Source organism: Hoplias malabaricus, chromosome 3 (assembly GCF_029633855.1).
Source record: "Hoplias malabaricus isolate fHopMal1 chromosome 3, fHopMal1.hap1, whole genome shotgun sequence".
NCBI classification, from domain to species: Eukaryota; Metazoa; Chordata; class Actinopteri; order Characiformes; family Erythrinidae; genus Hoplias; species Hoplias malabaricus.
In genome coordinates this window covers 2,594,957-2,610,094 of record NC_089802.1, presented here as the reverse complement: position 1 = coordinate 2,610,094, position 15,138 = coordinate 2,594,957, and the positions used below count along the sequence as shown (strand labels likewise).

The window sequence follows — 15,138 nt, the reverse complement described above, 5'->3', positions numbered from 1 at the left end:
TCAGCATCTGTGTTTGTCGTTATTTACCAAAGACAAAATACAACAGATCATGACTTTAAAAGCTCTTCAGCTTAGTGTTACACAGTCTCTGTTTACTTAGTTTTCTCCTCCTCCACCAGGTGAATCAGGTCCTGGTTCTGGAAGCGGGTTCTTGTTTAGTGGCTGTTCTCTGGTGGTTCAGAGCGAGTCGAGTAGGGACTAAAGTGTGTAAACCTTGGAGAGCGCTGATTGTCCCCTGTGTCTCATATCCCCACTACACCTGTGTGTATTTTGTGACTCCATTGTTTCTGCTCTGTCTCATGATTCTCTCATGCCTTTAACAGTGTGTGTGTGTGTGTGTTAGTGTGTGGTGGGCTGCAGGATAAAAAGAGAGAGGGTCTGGCGCAGAGAGGAGGAGTAAACCCTCTGACCTCAGTGGGAGAGAGACTACACCACAGAGGCAGACAGGTGAAGACCCTGATTATCTACCTAGACTTCACTCACTACACACACACTCTGAGCTGAACAGCTTCTGAATCCACTGAAATTGTGATGTCACAAAAAATGTGTCAAAGATGTCATCTGCATCAGGACTTGCACATTCTCTCTCTCTCTGTCTTTCTCTGTTTCACTCTCACACACGCTCTCTAACTCTTGCCTGTCTCACTCTCAAACAAACACACACTCGTACACTCACACTCATTCACACATTTACAATCTCACACTTTCTCTCGTTCAAACATTCACTTTGTTCTCTCTCTCTCTTTCTCTGTCTCACTCTCACACATGCTCTCTAACTCTTACCTGTCTCACTCTCAAACAAACACACACTCTCACACTCCTCTCTCCCATTCACACATTTCCACTCACACACTTTCTCTCGTTCGAACATTCACTTTGTTCTCTCTCTGTCTCTCTCACTCTCACACACGCTCTCTAACTCTTACCTGTCTCACTCTCAAACAAACACACTCACATTCATTCACACATTTCCACTCACACACTTTCTCTCGTTCGAACATTCACTTTGTGCTTGCTCTCTCTCTCTCTCTCTCTCTCTCTCTCTCTCAGGCCACGCCCTGTGCAGTGGCAGATGACAGGAAGATTAATTCCCACAATCCTCTTGTGCACCATCTGTGTGCTGCGTTGAGTTTAAGCCCCAAAAACAGGACAGTTCCAGCAGATGTCGACATCTGCACAGCCACAGGTGCCTTCAGCTCTTAAAAATCTCCAAACACAGTACCCCCCCCACCATCATCCGACCTCCCCCCATTTAAATGAGGTCACAGTCACCATTAAATCACTCACACACACTGTCTCTAAAGCTATCGGTCAGACGCAAAATGTGAGGAGAAACCCCCCACACCACACCCTGCCTGCAGTTACAGGGGGTTAGGGTAGGGGGCACTACTGCTTTCAGTGGTCATTAGAAACTCTGCGATATGAGCACCATCTACAGTGCTGTGAAGAAGTGTTTGCCCCTTCATGATTTCGTATTTAAATTTTCAAAACAAATATTAATAATTACAATAATAAATATTAGTCAAAGACAAAATGCAGTTTTGCCCTGTGAAGGACTGGCGCCCCCTCCAGGGTGTGTTCCCACCTTGCGCCCAATGATTCCAGGTATGCTCCGGACCCACCGCGACCCTGAACTCCATAAGGGTTACAGATAATAAATGAATGAATGAAAATGCAGTTTTGTTTTTATTATTAACCTGTGAAAAAGTGTGCCCTCCCCCAGTTAAAACATAACTGTGGTTTATCACCTGAGTTCAGTTTCTCTAGCCCCACCCAGGCCTGATTACTGCTACACACCTGTTCTCAATCAAGAATTCACTTAAATAGGACCTCCCTGACAAACCCAATGGACCAAAAGATCCTTAAAAGATAGACATCATGCCAAGATCCAAAATAAATTCAGGAACAAATGAGAAAGAAAGGACTTGAGCTCTATCAGTGTGGAAAATATTATAAAGCCATTTCTAAAGTTGTGGGACTCCAGCGAACCACAGCGAGAGCCATTATCCACAAACGGTGAAAACGTGGAACAGTGAGGTACCTTCCCACCAAAATTGTTGGCAGATCGTGAACTTTTGGGAAAATACTCTGTGGACTGAGGAGACATAAGTTGAACATTTTGGAAGGCATGAGTCCCACTACATCTGCCGTAAAAGTAACACCACATTTCAGAAAATGAGCATCATACCTACAGTAAAACATGGTGGTGGTGGTAGTGAAATGGTCTGGGGCTGTTTTGCTGCTTCAGGACCTGAGAGACTTGCTGTGATAAATGGAACCATGAGTTACGCTGTCTACCAAATGAATCCTGAAGGAGAACGTCTGGCCGTCTGTTCGTGACCTCAAGCTGAAACCAACTTGGGTTCTGCAGCAAGACAATGATCCAAAACACACCAGCAAATCCACCTCTGAACGACTGAAAAGCCTCGGTTGAAAATGCTTGAAAACCCTCCAATGTGGCTGAGTTACAACAATCCTGTCAAGACGAGTGAGCCAAAGTTCCTCCACAGCGCTGTGAAAGACTCATTAAGTTTCCTCATTCGCTTGATTGCAGTTGTTGCTGTTAAGGGTGACCCAAGCAGTTATTAGGTTTAGGGGCAAACACTTTTTCACACAGGGCCATGTAGGTTGGGATATTTTTTCTCCTTTAATAATAACCTTCATTTAAAAACTGCATTTTGTGTTCACTTGTGTTGTCTTTGACTAATATTTAAATTAGTTTGATGATCTGAAACGTTTTTTCTGAAACACTTTTTCACACCATTTGCTCAGCCAGACTTTCAGGCTTGAGTTCTATAGGGTTAACTGTGTGTGTGTGTGTGTGAGAGAGAGAGATTATGAACCTTGTTAGTTCTCAAATCATGAAAAAGTACCAAAACAGTAGAGAGACAATTTTCATGTCTATTACATTAACCATCCTGGAATAGAGCAGCTGTATGTATGTATGTATAACCCATGATATTAAACAGCAATTACACTGTTATCTCCTCATAAAGCTAAAACGTACAGGTGGCAAATCAGATGGAATTGTTTTTCAATAGTAGTTTACTGTGCTGTTCCCCTCAGAGGCCGTGGTCTTTTGTTCTGTTGTTGTTTTACGAAAAGAGTCTTTCTTGGTAACCGAGTGTATTTCAGGAAGTGGTGAGAGTGTGTGATTGGTGGATTGTTTTCTGTGTGCGCGCATCATCACTGTGCGTCACTTGTTATTTTTACAACTGTGAAAATCGTGACAGCTTGATTCAAAATGTAACACGTACACACACACACACACACACACACGCACACACACTGACGCCACATGGTCTCTGACCTTAGAGCTACACTCGTGCTGTAATTCATAAATAAATTGTTGCAGATGATTCACACGTGATGTCGGGGTTAAGCTGCAGTCCGTTTAGCGTCAGTGCTAACGGCGGGAGGTGGTTAAGGAGCCTGTGATCGGTTCATGAACCCCACATTAAACACCTGCTATTGACCCGAATCACGACCATACCCTGACACTCACTCACCCATTCACTCACTCATTCATTCACACCTGTGGACAGTCACACACTCACCCTATCACTCACACCTGTGGACAGTCACACACTCACCCAGTCACTCACACCTGTGGACAGTCACACACTCACCCAGTCACTCACACCTGTGGACAGTCACACACTCACCCTGTCACTCACACCTGTGGGCAGTCACACACTCACCCTGTCACTCACACCTGTGGACAGTCACACACTCACCCTGTCACTCACACCTGTGGACAGTCACACACTCACCCATTGACTCACTCACTCACTCATGAATTCACACTTGTGGACACTCACCCAATTACTCACACATTCACCCAGTCACTCACACCTGTGGACAGTCACACACTCACCCAGTCACTCACACACTCACCCAGTCACACACACTCACCCAGTCACTCACACTTGTGGACAGTCACACGCACTTACCCAGTCACTCACACATTTACCCAGTCACTCACACACTCACCCAGTCACTCACACACTCACCCAGTCACTCACACCTGTGGACAGTCACACACTCACCCAGTCACTCACACCCGTGGACAGTCACACACTCACCCAGTCAATCACACCCGTGGACAGTCACACACTCACCCAGTCACTCACACCCGTGGACAGTCACACACTCACCCAGTCACTCACACCCGTGGACAGTCACACACTCACCCAGTCACTCACACCCGTGGACAGTCACACACTCACCCAGTCACTCACACCCGTGGACAGTCACACACTCACCCAGTCACTCACACCCGTGGACAGTCACACACTCACCCAGTCATTCACACCCGTGGACAGTCACACACTCACCCAGTCATTCACACCTGTGGACAGTCACACACTCACCCAGTCACTCACACCTGTGGACAGTCACACACTCACCCAGTCACTCATACTTGTGGACAGTCACACACACTTACCCAGTCACTCACAAACTCACCCAGTCACTCACACATTTACCCAGTCACTCACACATGTGGACAGTCACACACTCACCCAGTCACTCACACTCAAGTTCAAGTGTTTTTTATTGTCATTTTAACCAAGTGGTGTACAGTACACAGTGAAACTAAACAAGGTTCCTCCAGGACCAAGGTGCTACAAAGAACAACAAACTACACAATACAACACAAAGTGCACGTGCACAGGGTGATTTACAATCAGTACGTGACACATACACAATATAGTGCAGTGCAGTTAACAGTGAGATGCAAATATATCCTTTTGGAGCAGGAAGGTGTAATATTTGTGTGAATGTAAACATTGTTTTAGGAGCAGTTTTTCCATTTTTGATTTAAATGTAAACATTGTACTTTTTTACGTTTAGCAGCAACATACTAATGATATCCAGTTGGATAGACGTCAGCAGCAGATGTGTAGACAGTTGAAAGAGGTGAGATTTTGTGTGTGTGAGGGTGTGTTCAGCCGGACCCGTCTCTGATGTCTGCATTTGTTCACGCCAGGCTCTGATAGTTCAGGAGTCTGAGAGCTTGTGTAAAGAAGCTGTTGCACAGTGTGGATGTGAGGGCCCGGACGCTATGGCACCTGTTTCCAGACAGTAGGAGGGTGAAGAGTGTGTGTGAGGGGTGTGTGCGGTCATCCACAATGCTGGTTGCTTTGCGGATGCAGCGTGTGGTGTAAATGTCTGTGATGGTAGAGAGAGACACACACGCACACACCTGTGAGACACTTGGAGAACACACCCCACTCCTCACAGACAGTGTCCTGAGGTGTGCCCCCAGATCCGTGAGGCAGGGACCCCACCTGCCGCTCTGTTTGTAAATGTAACCCCCAGACACTGGACTGTGGAACAGTAGAACTGTGTTCTCTAGAATAATGGAGCTTTCTCTGGGATGAGTTGGAGTGGTGAGTGTGAACCATGAACTAATCACGAACACCAGCCCCTGACCCTCACTGATGAATCTGACTGAATGCTGTCAGAAAACTTCTTCATATCGAGTCTTTGACCATGTCTGTGATCAAAGCCCCACAGCAGTGTTCTCCCCCTGTGTAAACAGCCCCTGTTCAGAACGCCAGCTTTCAGCACCTGTTCCTTTAAATGATAATGAGCCGCTCGCTGTTCACCCCGACCCCGAGCGCACAGCAGTGAGGAGCGAGGAGCAGAAGCTCTGGTTTTTAGCCGTTTTCACTCTGTTCTCTTTCTTCTCAGTTTTTACTCAGTGCTCTTATTTCTCCGCGCTCGTTGTGTCTGTTTCACTGAGTTTAACCTCGTCTTTGCGCTCTCACATAAACACAGGTGCAGCGCTGTGATTGGACAGACTCAGACGAGGGGGCGGGGCCATTCTAAAGTCTCTGCACTTGACGTCAGAAGCGGAGCAGAATCAGAACGGTTCGTTTTATCCCGTGTTTTTTGACTCAGGCAGCGTACAGAAAGCATACTGTGTACTGACTGTGGGGATCTTGTTTCACAGTGTGTGTGTTGGTGGGCTCCAGATCCTCACATTAATGTGAACACGCAGTGAAGCAGCAGAGTGCACTCATTATAAGGAGGTATAATTAGAGAGTAATGAGATGCGTCACATTGTGTGTGTGAGTGTTGGGTGGAGTTTTGAGTCACAGTTGGGTTGTGGAGAAGTGTGTGTGAGATACGTCACTGGATTAGTGTGTGTGTGAGAAGCAGCTCAGCTCATCTCGGCTGGAAGACGTCTCCAGAAGGACGCCAACTTCACCTCGCTCTCCGTATGAGTCTCTCTCTCACCCACACACACTCACACACGCTGCCCACGGGATGAAGGGTCCTCACACACTCCGGCTCTCTCTGCTGCTGCTCCTGAACCTCGTTCGCCCCGGTGAGTGAGCTCCTCTCGGTCTTTCTGAGCGCTGTTAGAGGAAGGGGAGAGCTGAGTTAGATACTGGGCTGTTATTGCCCTGATAATCCTTTAAGTACTGGACACAATCCCTGAGGTCAGTTAACTACAGGGTACAGTGCCTTCGGGGCCAGCTGGACTCGTCTGTAATGGTTTTGTCTCTTATATCTCAGGCATTTGAGACAGAATTATTGATTTTATGATTCCATAATTAAAGGTAACATCTTGGCGAGTGAAGTCCTCATTGTGTACCATCAATAATTAACAGCTACAGAAGTAAACAGCTTTGTCTCGACAAAAACTAGTGAAGTATAGCATCAAATCTCATTGTTTCTCATTGTAGACATAGTCTTAGACGTAGGCATAATTTGCAGTGGGGACATTGGAGACATGTCCCCACCACTTTCTGAAATGGCTGATCTTGTTCCCACCATTTTCTGAGAGTGTCCTTCAGACCCAGTGCTGTCCGGCTTCACACAGTCCTCCTCAGCCTTCCCTAGACCTCTTTCTTTCAGACCCAGCGCTGTCCAGCTTCACACAGTCCTCTTTAAAGCCTTCCCTAGACCTCTTTCTTTCAGACCCAGTGCTGTCCGGCTTCACACAGTCCTCCTCAGCCTTCCCTAGACCTCTTTCTTTCAGACCCAGCGCTGTCTGGCTTCACACAGTCCTCCTCAACCTTCCCTAGACCTCTTTCTTTCAGACCCAGTGCTGTCCGGCTTCACACAGTCCTCCTCAAAGCCTTCCCTAGACCTCTTTCTTTCAGACCCAGTGCTGTCTGGCTTCACACAGTCCTCCTCAGCCTTCCCTAGATCTCTTTCTTTCAGACCCAGTGCTGTCCGGCTTCACACAGTCCTCCTCAAAGCCTTCCCTAGACCTCTTTCTTTCAGACCCAGTGCTGTCTGGCTTCACACAGTCCTCCTCAAAGCCTTTCCTAGACCTCTTTCTTTCAGACCCAGTGCTGTCCGGCTTCACACAGTCCTCCTCAGCCTTCCCTAGACCTCTTTCTTTCAGACCCAGTGCTGTCCGGCTTCACACAGTCCTCCTCAGCCTTCCCTAGATCTCTTTCTTTCAGACCCAGCGCTGTCTGGCTTCACACAGTCCTCCTCAACCTTCCCTAGACCTCTTTCTTTCAGACCCAGTGCTGTCCGGCTTCACACAGTCCTCCTCAGCCTTCCCTAGACCTCTTTCTTTCAGACCCAGCGCTGTCCGGCTTCACACAGTCCTCCTCAGCCTTCCCTAGACCTCTTTCTTTCAGACCCAGTGCTGTCCGGCTTCACACAGTCCTCCTCAAAGCCTTCCCTAGACCTCTTTCTTTCAGACCCAGTGCTGTCCGGCTTCACACAGTCCTCCTCAGCCTTCCCTAGACCTCTTTCTTTCAGACCCAGCGCTGTCCGGCTTCACACAGTCCTCCTCAAAGCCTTCCCTAGACCTCTTTCTTTCAGACCCAGTGCTGTCTGGCTTCACACAGTCCTCCTCAAAGCCTTCCCTAGACCTCTTTCTTTCAGACCCAGCGCTGTCCGGCTTCACACAGTCCTCCCCAGCCTTCCCTAGACCTCTTTCTTTCAGACCCAGTGCTGTCTGGCTTCACACAGTCCTCCTCAAAGCCTTTCCTAGACCTCTTTCTTTCAGACCCAGTGCTGTCCGGCTTCACACAGTCCTCCTCAGCCTTCCCTAGATCTCTTTCTTTCAGACCCAGTGCTGTCCGGCTTCACACAGTCCTCCTCAAAGCCTTCCCTAGACCTCTTTCTTTCAGACCCAGTGCTGTCTGGCTTCACACAGTCCTCCTCAAAGCCTTTCCTAGACCTCTTTCTTTCAGACCCAGTGCTGTCCGGCTTCACACAGTCCTCCTCAGCCTTCCCTAGACCTCTTTCTTTCAGACCCAGTGCTGTCCGGCTTCACACAGTCCTCCTCAGCCTTCCCTAGATCTCTTTCTTTCAGACCCAGCGCTGTCTGGCTTCACACAGTCCTCCTCAGCCTTCCCTAGATCTCTTTCTTTCAGACCCAGTGCTGTCCGGCTTCACACAGTCCTCCTCAAAGCCTTCCCTAGACCTCTTTCTTTCAGACCCAGTGCTGTCTGGCTTCACACAGTCCTCCTCAAAGCCTTCCCTAGACCTCTTTCTTTCAGACCCAGTGCTGTCCGGCTTCACACAGTCCTCCTCAAAGCCTTCCCTAGACCTCTTTCTTTCAGACCCAGCGCTGTCTGGCTTCACACAGTCCTCCTCAGCCTTCCCTAGACCTCTTTCTTTCAGACCCAGCGCTGTCCGGCTTCACACAGTCCTCCTCAGCCTTCCCTAGACCTCTTTCTTTCAGACCCAGCGCTGTCTGGCTTCACACAGTCCTCCTCAGCCTTCCCTAGATCTCTTTCTTTCAGACCCAGTGCTGTCTGGCTTCACACAGTCCTCCTCAAAGCCTTCCCTAGACCTCTTTCTTTCAGACCCAGCGCTGTCTGGCTTCACACAGTCCTCCTCAGCCTTCCCTAGACCTCTTTCTTTCAGACCCAGCGCTGTTTGGCTTCACACAGTCCTCCTCAAAGCCTTCCCTAGACCTCTTTCTTTCAGACCCAGCGCTGTCCGGCTTCACACAGTCCTCCTCAAAGCCTTCCCTAGACCTCTTTCTTTCAGACCCAGTGCTGTCCGGCTTCACACAGTCCTCCTCAAAGCCTTCCCTAGACCTCTTTCTTTCAGACCCAGCGCTGTCTGGCTTCACACAGTCCTCCTCAGCCTTCCCTAGACCCCTTTCTTTCAGACCCAGCGCTGTTCGGCTTCACACAGTCCTCCTCAAAGCCTTCCCTAGACCTCTTTCTTTCAGACCCAGCACTGTCCGGCTTCACACAGTCCTCCTCAGCCTTCCCTAGACCTCTTTCTTTCAGACCCAGCGCTGTCCGGCTTCACACGGTCCTCCTCAAAGCCTTCTCTACACCTCTTCCTTTCAGACCCAGCGTGACTGACTTCACACACTGTGCCTTTAAACATTTCCTGACCTCTTCCTTTCAGACCCAGCACTGACCAACTTAACACACACGTGTTTGAAACGTTCCCTGGACCACTTTCTTTCAGACTCAGCAGTGATCCAGCATGCGCCGCCTTAAAACCTTAGCTCAGCTTCTACTTCACTGTGTAAGAGCTGTGTATAGAATCTAAATGAATGAATGAATAAATGAAAGAGTGAAAGTTACACTTCCACAGCATGTTTCTAAAAGCCCAAAGTGCTTTATATTGTTTGGGACATTAGTGAGTCCCCAGACCCCTCACCACACACCAGCTGTTAGGACGAGAGGAGACAAGGACGGGGACGGTCAGGAGGACAAAGAGCTGGACATTAGGGTCTCACCCCATCGCTGCTCAAGGAACTGCCCCCGGGGTCTTCACTGACCTCAGGACCTTGGCTTTTCACGTCTCATCTGAAGACAGCGCTGTGTATTCAGTACAGTGTCCCTGTCCCTGCACCCAGGCATTGGGACCCACACAGACCACAGGGCCATGGCCTCCTGAGTCCCTCGGCTGTTCATTACTGGATTAATTCTGTGTCTCATACTAAAACACCTAGAAATATATTGTTAATAAGTGTTCTTTTGATTTAACACTAAACCAGTGAATAAAATCCTCAGGTCGTGTGTGTTTTCACAGTGAATTTTAATTATAACCTCATCCAGATTTAAAATTTGTATTTTTTCTAAAACCTCACACAGAGAATATCATCCTTCAACAGTATCTCATCTGTGTGTGTGTGTGTTTGCCACATGTACCACTTTATAAATGCCTCTTTTTGGTTAGTATTTCTATTGTTTTTAATTCTGATGTTTTGTTTTCTTTTTTTTTTTCTGACTTCTTTTTTTGCTCCGGCAGCAAGTGAGTGGCACAGAAAATGTCTCCTATTTGTTTATTAATGGCTTCCTGGCTCTTTATTTGCTTATGGGTTTTATTTTAAAGTTCTGCTGTATTTCTGTGAGTCAGTGTTGCTTTGCGCTGATCGATTTAAACCCAGTTTGTTCAGAACTCTCTTCAGCGTCAGGTTCAGCTCCACCGCTTCCAGCTCAGCCTTTCTTTCTTTTCAGCTCTTCTTTAGTACAGTGCTCCGCTTTATGCTTAGATACACACACACACACACACACACACGAGAGTGTTACACTATATTCAAATGTTTGTGGACACAATATATAGCTTGTATATTACACAATCTGGAGCTCCACATGACCTTAAAGTGATAAGCAATGGCTGGCGGTGTATAAAGCCACCACAGCATTAGACTGTGCTCTGAGTGAAGGACCTCCATCCAGTATCTCCAGGAGTGGTGTGTGTGATCCAGAGCTAATTGTGCAACATCACCACTGGAGCTGACAGATATATATGTGGCTGAATGCCATCAAATCCTCAGCAGAGCAAGACGTGTTAATGCAGAAAAGATGGAGAGTGAACCTATTAAATGCTGGCTGCAGTGTCCACAAATATTTGGCCGTATTGTGTTTCTACAGTGAGGCCCTTTAACAGGAATCTAACTCTGATCTTTTACCTTTTTTTCAGGACAGTCTGATTTTGCCCCTTATTTCTATGACAATGGACCCAGCAGCGACAGTGGAAACATGGCTCTGTTCAGCGTCTCTGAGGATACACCCGTGGGTGAGTGATTAAAGTAACCCCCTACCCTTTCTCCACAGTGGAACCCAGCAGTGTTCTCCCCCTGTGTAAACAGCCCTGTTCCTTTAAATGATAATGAGCCGCTCGCTGTTCACCCCGACCCCGAGCGCACAGCAGTGAGGAGCGAGGAGCAGAAGCTCTGGTTTTTAGCCGTTTTCACTCTGTTCTCTTTCTTCTCCGTTTTTACTCAGTGCTCTTATTTCTCCGCACTCGTTGTGTCTGTTTTGCTGCATTCAAACTCGTCTTTGCGTTCTCACATAAACACGGGTCCAGCGCTGTGATTGGACAAACTCAGACAAAGGCCATTCTAAAGCCTCTCGCTCCAGCAGCACTGTTGTGTCTGATCCACTCTACACCACCACAACACACACTAACACACCACCACCACGTCAGCTCTGAGCTGAGCTCTGAGGAACAGGGGGAAAGAGGGGTAACAGAGTATGCAACAGATGGAGTACAGTCTGTAATTGTTGAACCATTAAATGCTCCTATGGTCAGTAGAGCTGAGAGAATGGAGAGTGGAGAAATAAGGAGGTGTTCATAATGTTATGGCTGGAGGGTGTAGTTTTGGGGGTTGGGGGGTGTTAATGCCACCCCAGGGACTCTTCAGCTCTTCACATCTTCCCACGGTAAAGGAGCAGCCACGTTCTAGAGCCATTCAATTTTATGAAAGAGAATATACTGCCACCTATTGGCCGGGGTGTATCAGAAAATCTGTACTAAACTTCTTTTAAACATGGCAACCCCCATGTGGGGGACCTGCTCTATGGAACATGAACTAGTTCACTCAGGGACAACAACACAATTCAGTTCTTCATCTCTAGAGTTGCATTTCATTTAAAAACAATACATGATTAACTTTCATTAAACGTGTTTGCTGTTGTATTCTGGTAAAAGTGACGGATTGCTCCTTTAATGAGTGGTTCCTGTGTTAAATTCCAGAGAGTGGAGCGGTGGTCCTCAGATCAGTGTGTATCCGAGGTTGTTAGAAGTAAGAATCAGGTTTTACAGCTCACTCGCTACTTCTCCTCAGGTGATTTGTCTGTGAGGATCTGACGGATGAAGAAGTGTTGAGGGTGTTGATTGGTGTAACACACACTGGGCTCATTCAGCAGTTAACACAGCTTTGCTCTCAGTTTCCTGTGGACAGTGGGCTGTTGTCGGGGAAATGTAGCTCTGTTAAAGGCATAGTTTAAGATTGTAATAAAAAAAAAAAAACACTTTTTTTTTTTATAAAATTTAGATGATGCTCTATTTTGCTGCTCTATTTTTTATAACTGTCTCGGTCCGGTATTCTAGGCCCTCTCTCTCTCTCTCTTGCTCTCGCTCTCTCTCTCGCGCTCTCTCTTGTGCTCTCTCTCTCTCTCTCTCTCTCTCTCTCTCTTTCTCTCTCTCGCTCTCGCTTTCTCTCTCACTCTGTCTCGCTCTCTCTCTCGCTCTCTCTCTCTTTCTCTCTCTCGCTCTCGCTTTCTCTCTCACTCTGTCTCGCTCTCTCTCTCGCTCTCTCCCTCTCTTTCGCTCTTTCTCTATCTCTCTCTCGTTCTCTCTTTCTCTCTCACTCTGTCTCGCTCTCTCTCTCGCTCTCTCCCTCTCTTTCGCTCTTTCTCTATCTCTCTCTCGTTCTCTCTTTCTCTCTCACTCTTGTTCCCTCTCTCTCTCTCTCTCTTTCTCGCTCGCTCGTTCTGCTAATGGCTGAAGCATCTGGAGTATTTTTGACAATGGAGAGACTCTAAATGTTGAAAAGCACAAAGCAACATGAGGATATCACTCTACTCCTGCTCCATAGATTTGTAACATTGACTTATTTTTGACTTAAAGAGGAAATGTCACCAAACTCGGGAGACGGCTAACTGCATTAGCGGCAGTGCTACAAAACTAAACAAGAGTTAGAAATGTGTTTCTGTGGTAATTCAAACAGTGAATAAACACTAACAGACGAGTTACACTTCAGCCGCAAACAATCAACATTCAGTTTATTCCCTCAAACACACAGTTCCACCTTAAAAAACCTTTAGCTTCTGAATGTAAACAACCAGAGAGAACTATGATTGTCCACAATCGTAGACGTTCCCTTTAACTTTCACTCAGCCATTAGCCGCCTCAGTGAAAGAGGAGGAGGAGGATGATGAAGAAACCTGATTCGGACACAACCCCAACGATGACCAGAGTGACAGGATGAGCTGGAGTGTCATCAGGCTCAGTTTCTTCAATTCCTCAATAACTTTCTTTATCTCAGCAGTGGCTTGACAACAAGGACAGTTGTTTATTGGTGGAGAGATTCATCTTTAGGCTTAAAGTTTAAGGATATGCCGGTTATATTTAACTTAAATGCTGCAAGACTAGAGTTATGCTAAACATACACTAGAAGACTTGTGAATCCCATTTCACTTCTTGGCCCTACCACTTAACTCTACCCCTCTGTCTTACCAAGGGGTCGTGATTTCAGTTATTGTTTCTATGACCTCCAGTGTATTATCTGAGTTTAATGTAGTTTCAGTGGATTATGGCCATTTACTTCAGAACAAACAGAAAACAACACGAGGAGCAGCTGGTCTCGGGAGTTCGCTATAAATGTACAGTTCCACCTTAAATGGTGAAGCATTTACATTCTAGCACTTGAGGCTACTGCAACATTTTAAGGTAATCTCAATCACATATGCTCTACCTACTGTCAGGATTCTGCCAGCTGCATTCTGATTGGTTACCTGCATCCTTCTACATGGAATGCCAAAATAGCAAACTTGTGATTGGTTGTTTTGCGCGTCAGTCTAATTTCTGTTCCTGCAGTAGTACTCGGTTTCTTTGCACCAGATTCGGCAAAAGGTACCAGATACTCCTTAAAGTATCAAACAGCGAGGAGGGGTGATAATATATGACTGTTGAACTCTTTTGAAGCCGAATGATGCTTTAAATTGAACTCCAGTAGTCTAGTAGCTCCTCTGATATCACTGCAGACTGGTGCAGAGACTGATGTTCTGATCACGCATCAGGCTCTTGAAGGGTCGTATCGTTTCATAGAGGAAGAGTTTAACCACTACACCCTGTGTCTACACAGCAGACCGAGTTCGATTCCCAGCTCAGACAGGAACACCATGTTATACCAGTGCATTCACCTAGCCTTATAAACTAGATGTCCACTGTAAGTCCAGAGATATGACCCTTGGTAAGACTTCAGGGGTCGGTGATGATGTCTCGGTTGTTCTCTCTCCTCAGGATCCCTGGTGTACACCCTGAACGGCACAGACCCAGAGGGGGACAGTGTCCGCTACGGCCTGAGCTTCGAGAAAGGGTCTAAGGAGTATTTCAGAGTGGACTCCAAGTCCGGCAGGGTCACTCTGATCACAGCGCTGGACCGAGAGGTGATGCCCAGCTCCCACACAGCTCCAGTCCTTAATTACACTAACCCAGACATAGCTAGAACATCTCTGTGTGAGGTATATGTGTCTTTTTCTGATAAAGTTGATTCCTTATTCTTAAGGTGGAAGAGGAAATCACGGTTGTCGTGAGCATCACTGACGGCAGGAATAAGGTACGACTGCTGGGTGTTTGTTTTTAATATATGTAGCTTTTTTAGATAAAATGTTTTAAATGACATTACGAAGGCATTAACATTTAACAGTATGTGCACCATTCATCCACACCATTAAAACCACTGACAGGTGAAGTGAATAGCACTGATAATCTGGTTACAGCGCCCCCTGTTGAGAGGGGATATATCAGGCAGCAGGAAATCAATCCGTTCTTTAAGTTGATACTGAAAGCAGAACCAATAGGTGAGTGTAAGGATCTGAGCCACTTGGAAGTGCAGCTTCATACAGAGAGTCCCTCCTGACCCCTGCCCACTGCAGAAATCGCCTACACTGGGCATATGAGCATCAAACCTGGACCACAGGGCAGTGGAAGAAGGTGACCGGGTCTGACAAACCCTCATGTGGATGGTCGAATGTGTGTGTGGCGCTTACCTGGGAAGAGGTGGCAGCAGTTACACTATGGGAAGATAATGAGTGCGTTTGAGGTGGTGTGATGCTCTGGGGGATGTTCTACTAGAAAACCCTGGGTCCTGGTGCTCACAAAGACATTACTTTGACACATAGCACCTCCTTAAACACTGCAGACCAAGAACTCCCTTCATAGCTGTGGTATTCCCTA

At 47.0% G+C, this 15,138-nt stretch overlaps 1 protein-coding gene across 2 annotated transcripts in view; it reads left to right on the top strand.

The window, feature by feature from the left end:
• Positions 1–6,209: 6,209 nt before the first annotated feature.
• Positions 6,210–15,138, top strand: part of LOC136692907 (cadherin-related family member 1) — a 37,399-nt gene continuing 28,470 nt past the window's right edge. Inside the window, exons 1-4 of one of the 2 annotated variants that reach the window (XM_066666636.1) lie at positions 6,210–6,337; positions 10,876–10,971; positions 14,203–14,348; positions 14,468–14,518. In XM_066666636.1, the coding sequence (XP_066522733.1) occupies positions 6,277–6,337; positions 10,876–10,971; positions 14,203–14,348; positions 14,468–14,518 (354 nt within the window). In that variant the 5' untranslated portion in view covers positions 6,210–6,276. The remainder of the gene's footprint in view (positions 6,338–10,875; positions 10,972–14,202; positions 14,349–14,467; positions 14,519–15,138) is intronic. The other variant, XM_066666637.1, reaches the window with a different exon arrangement.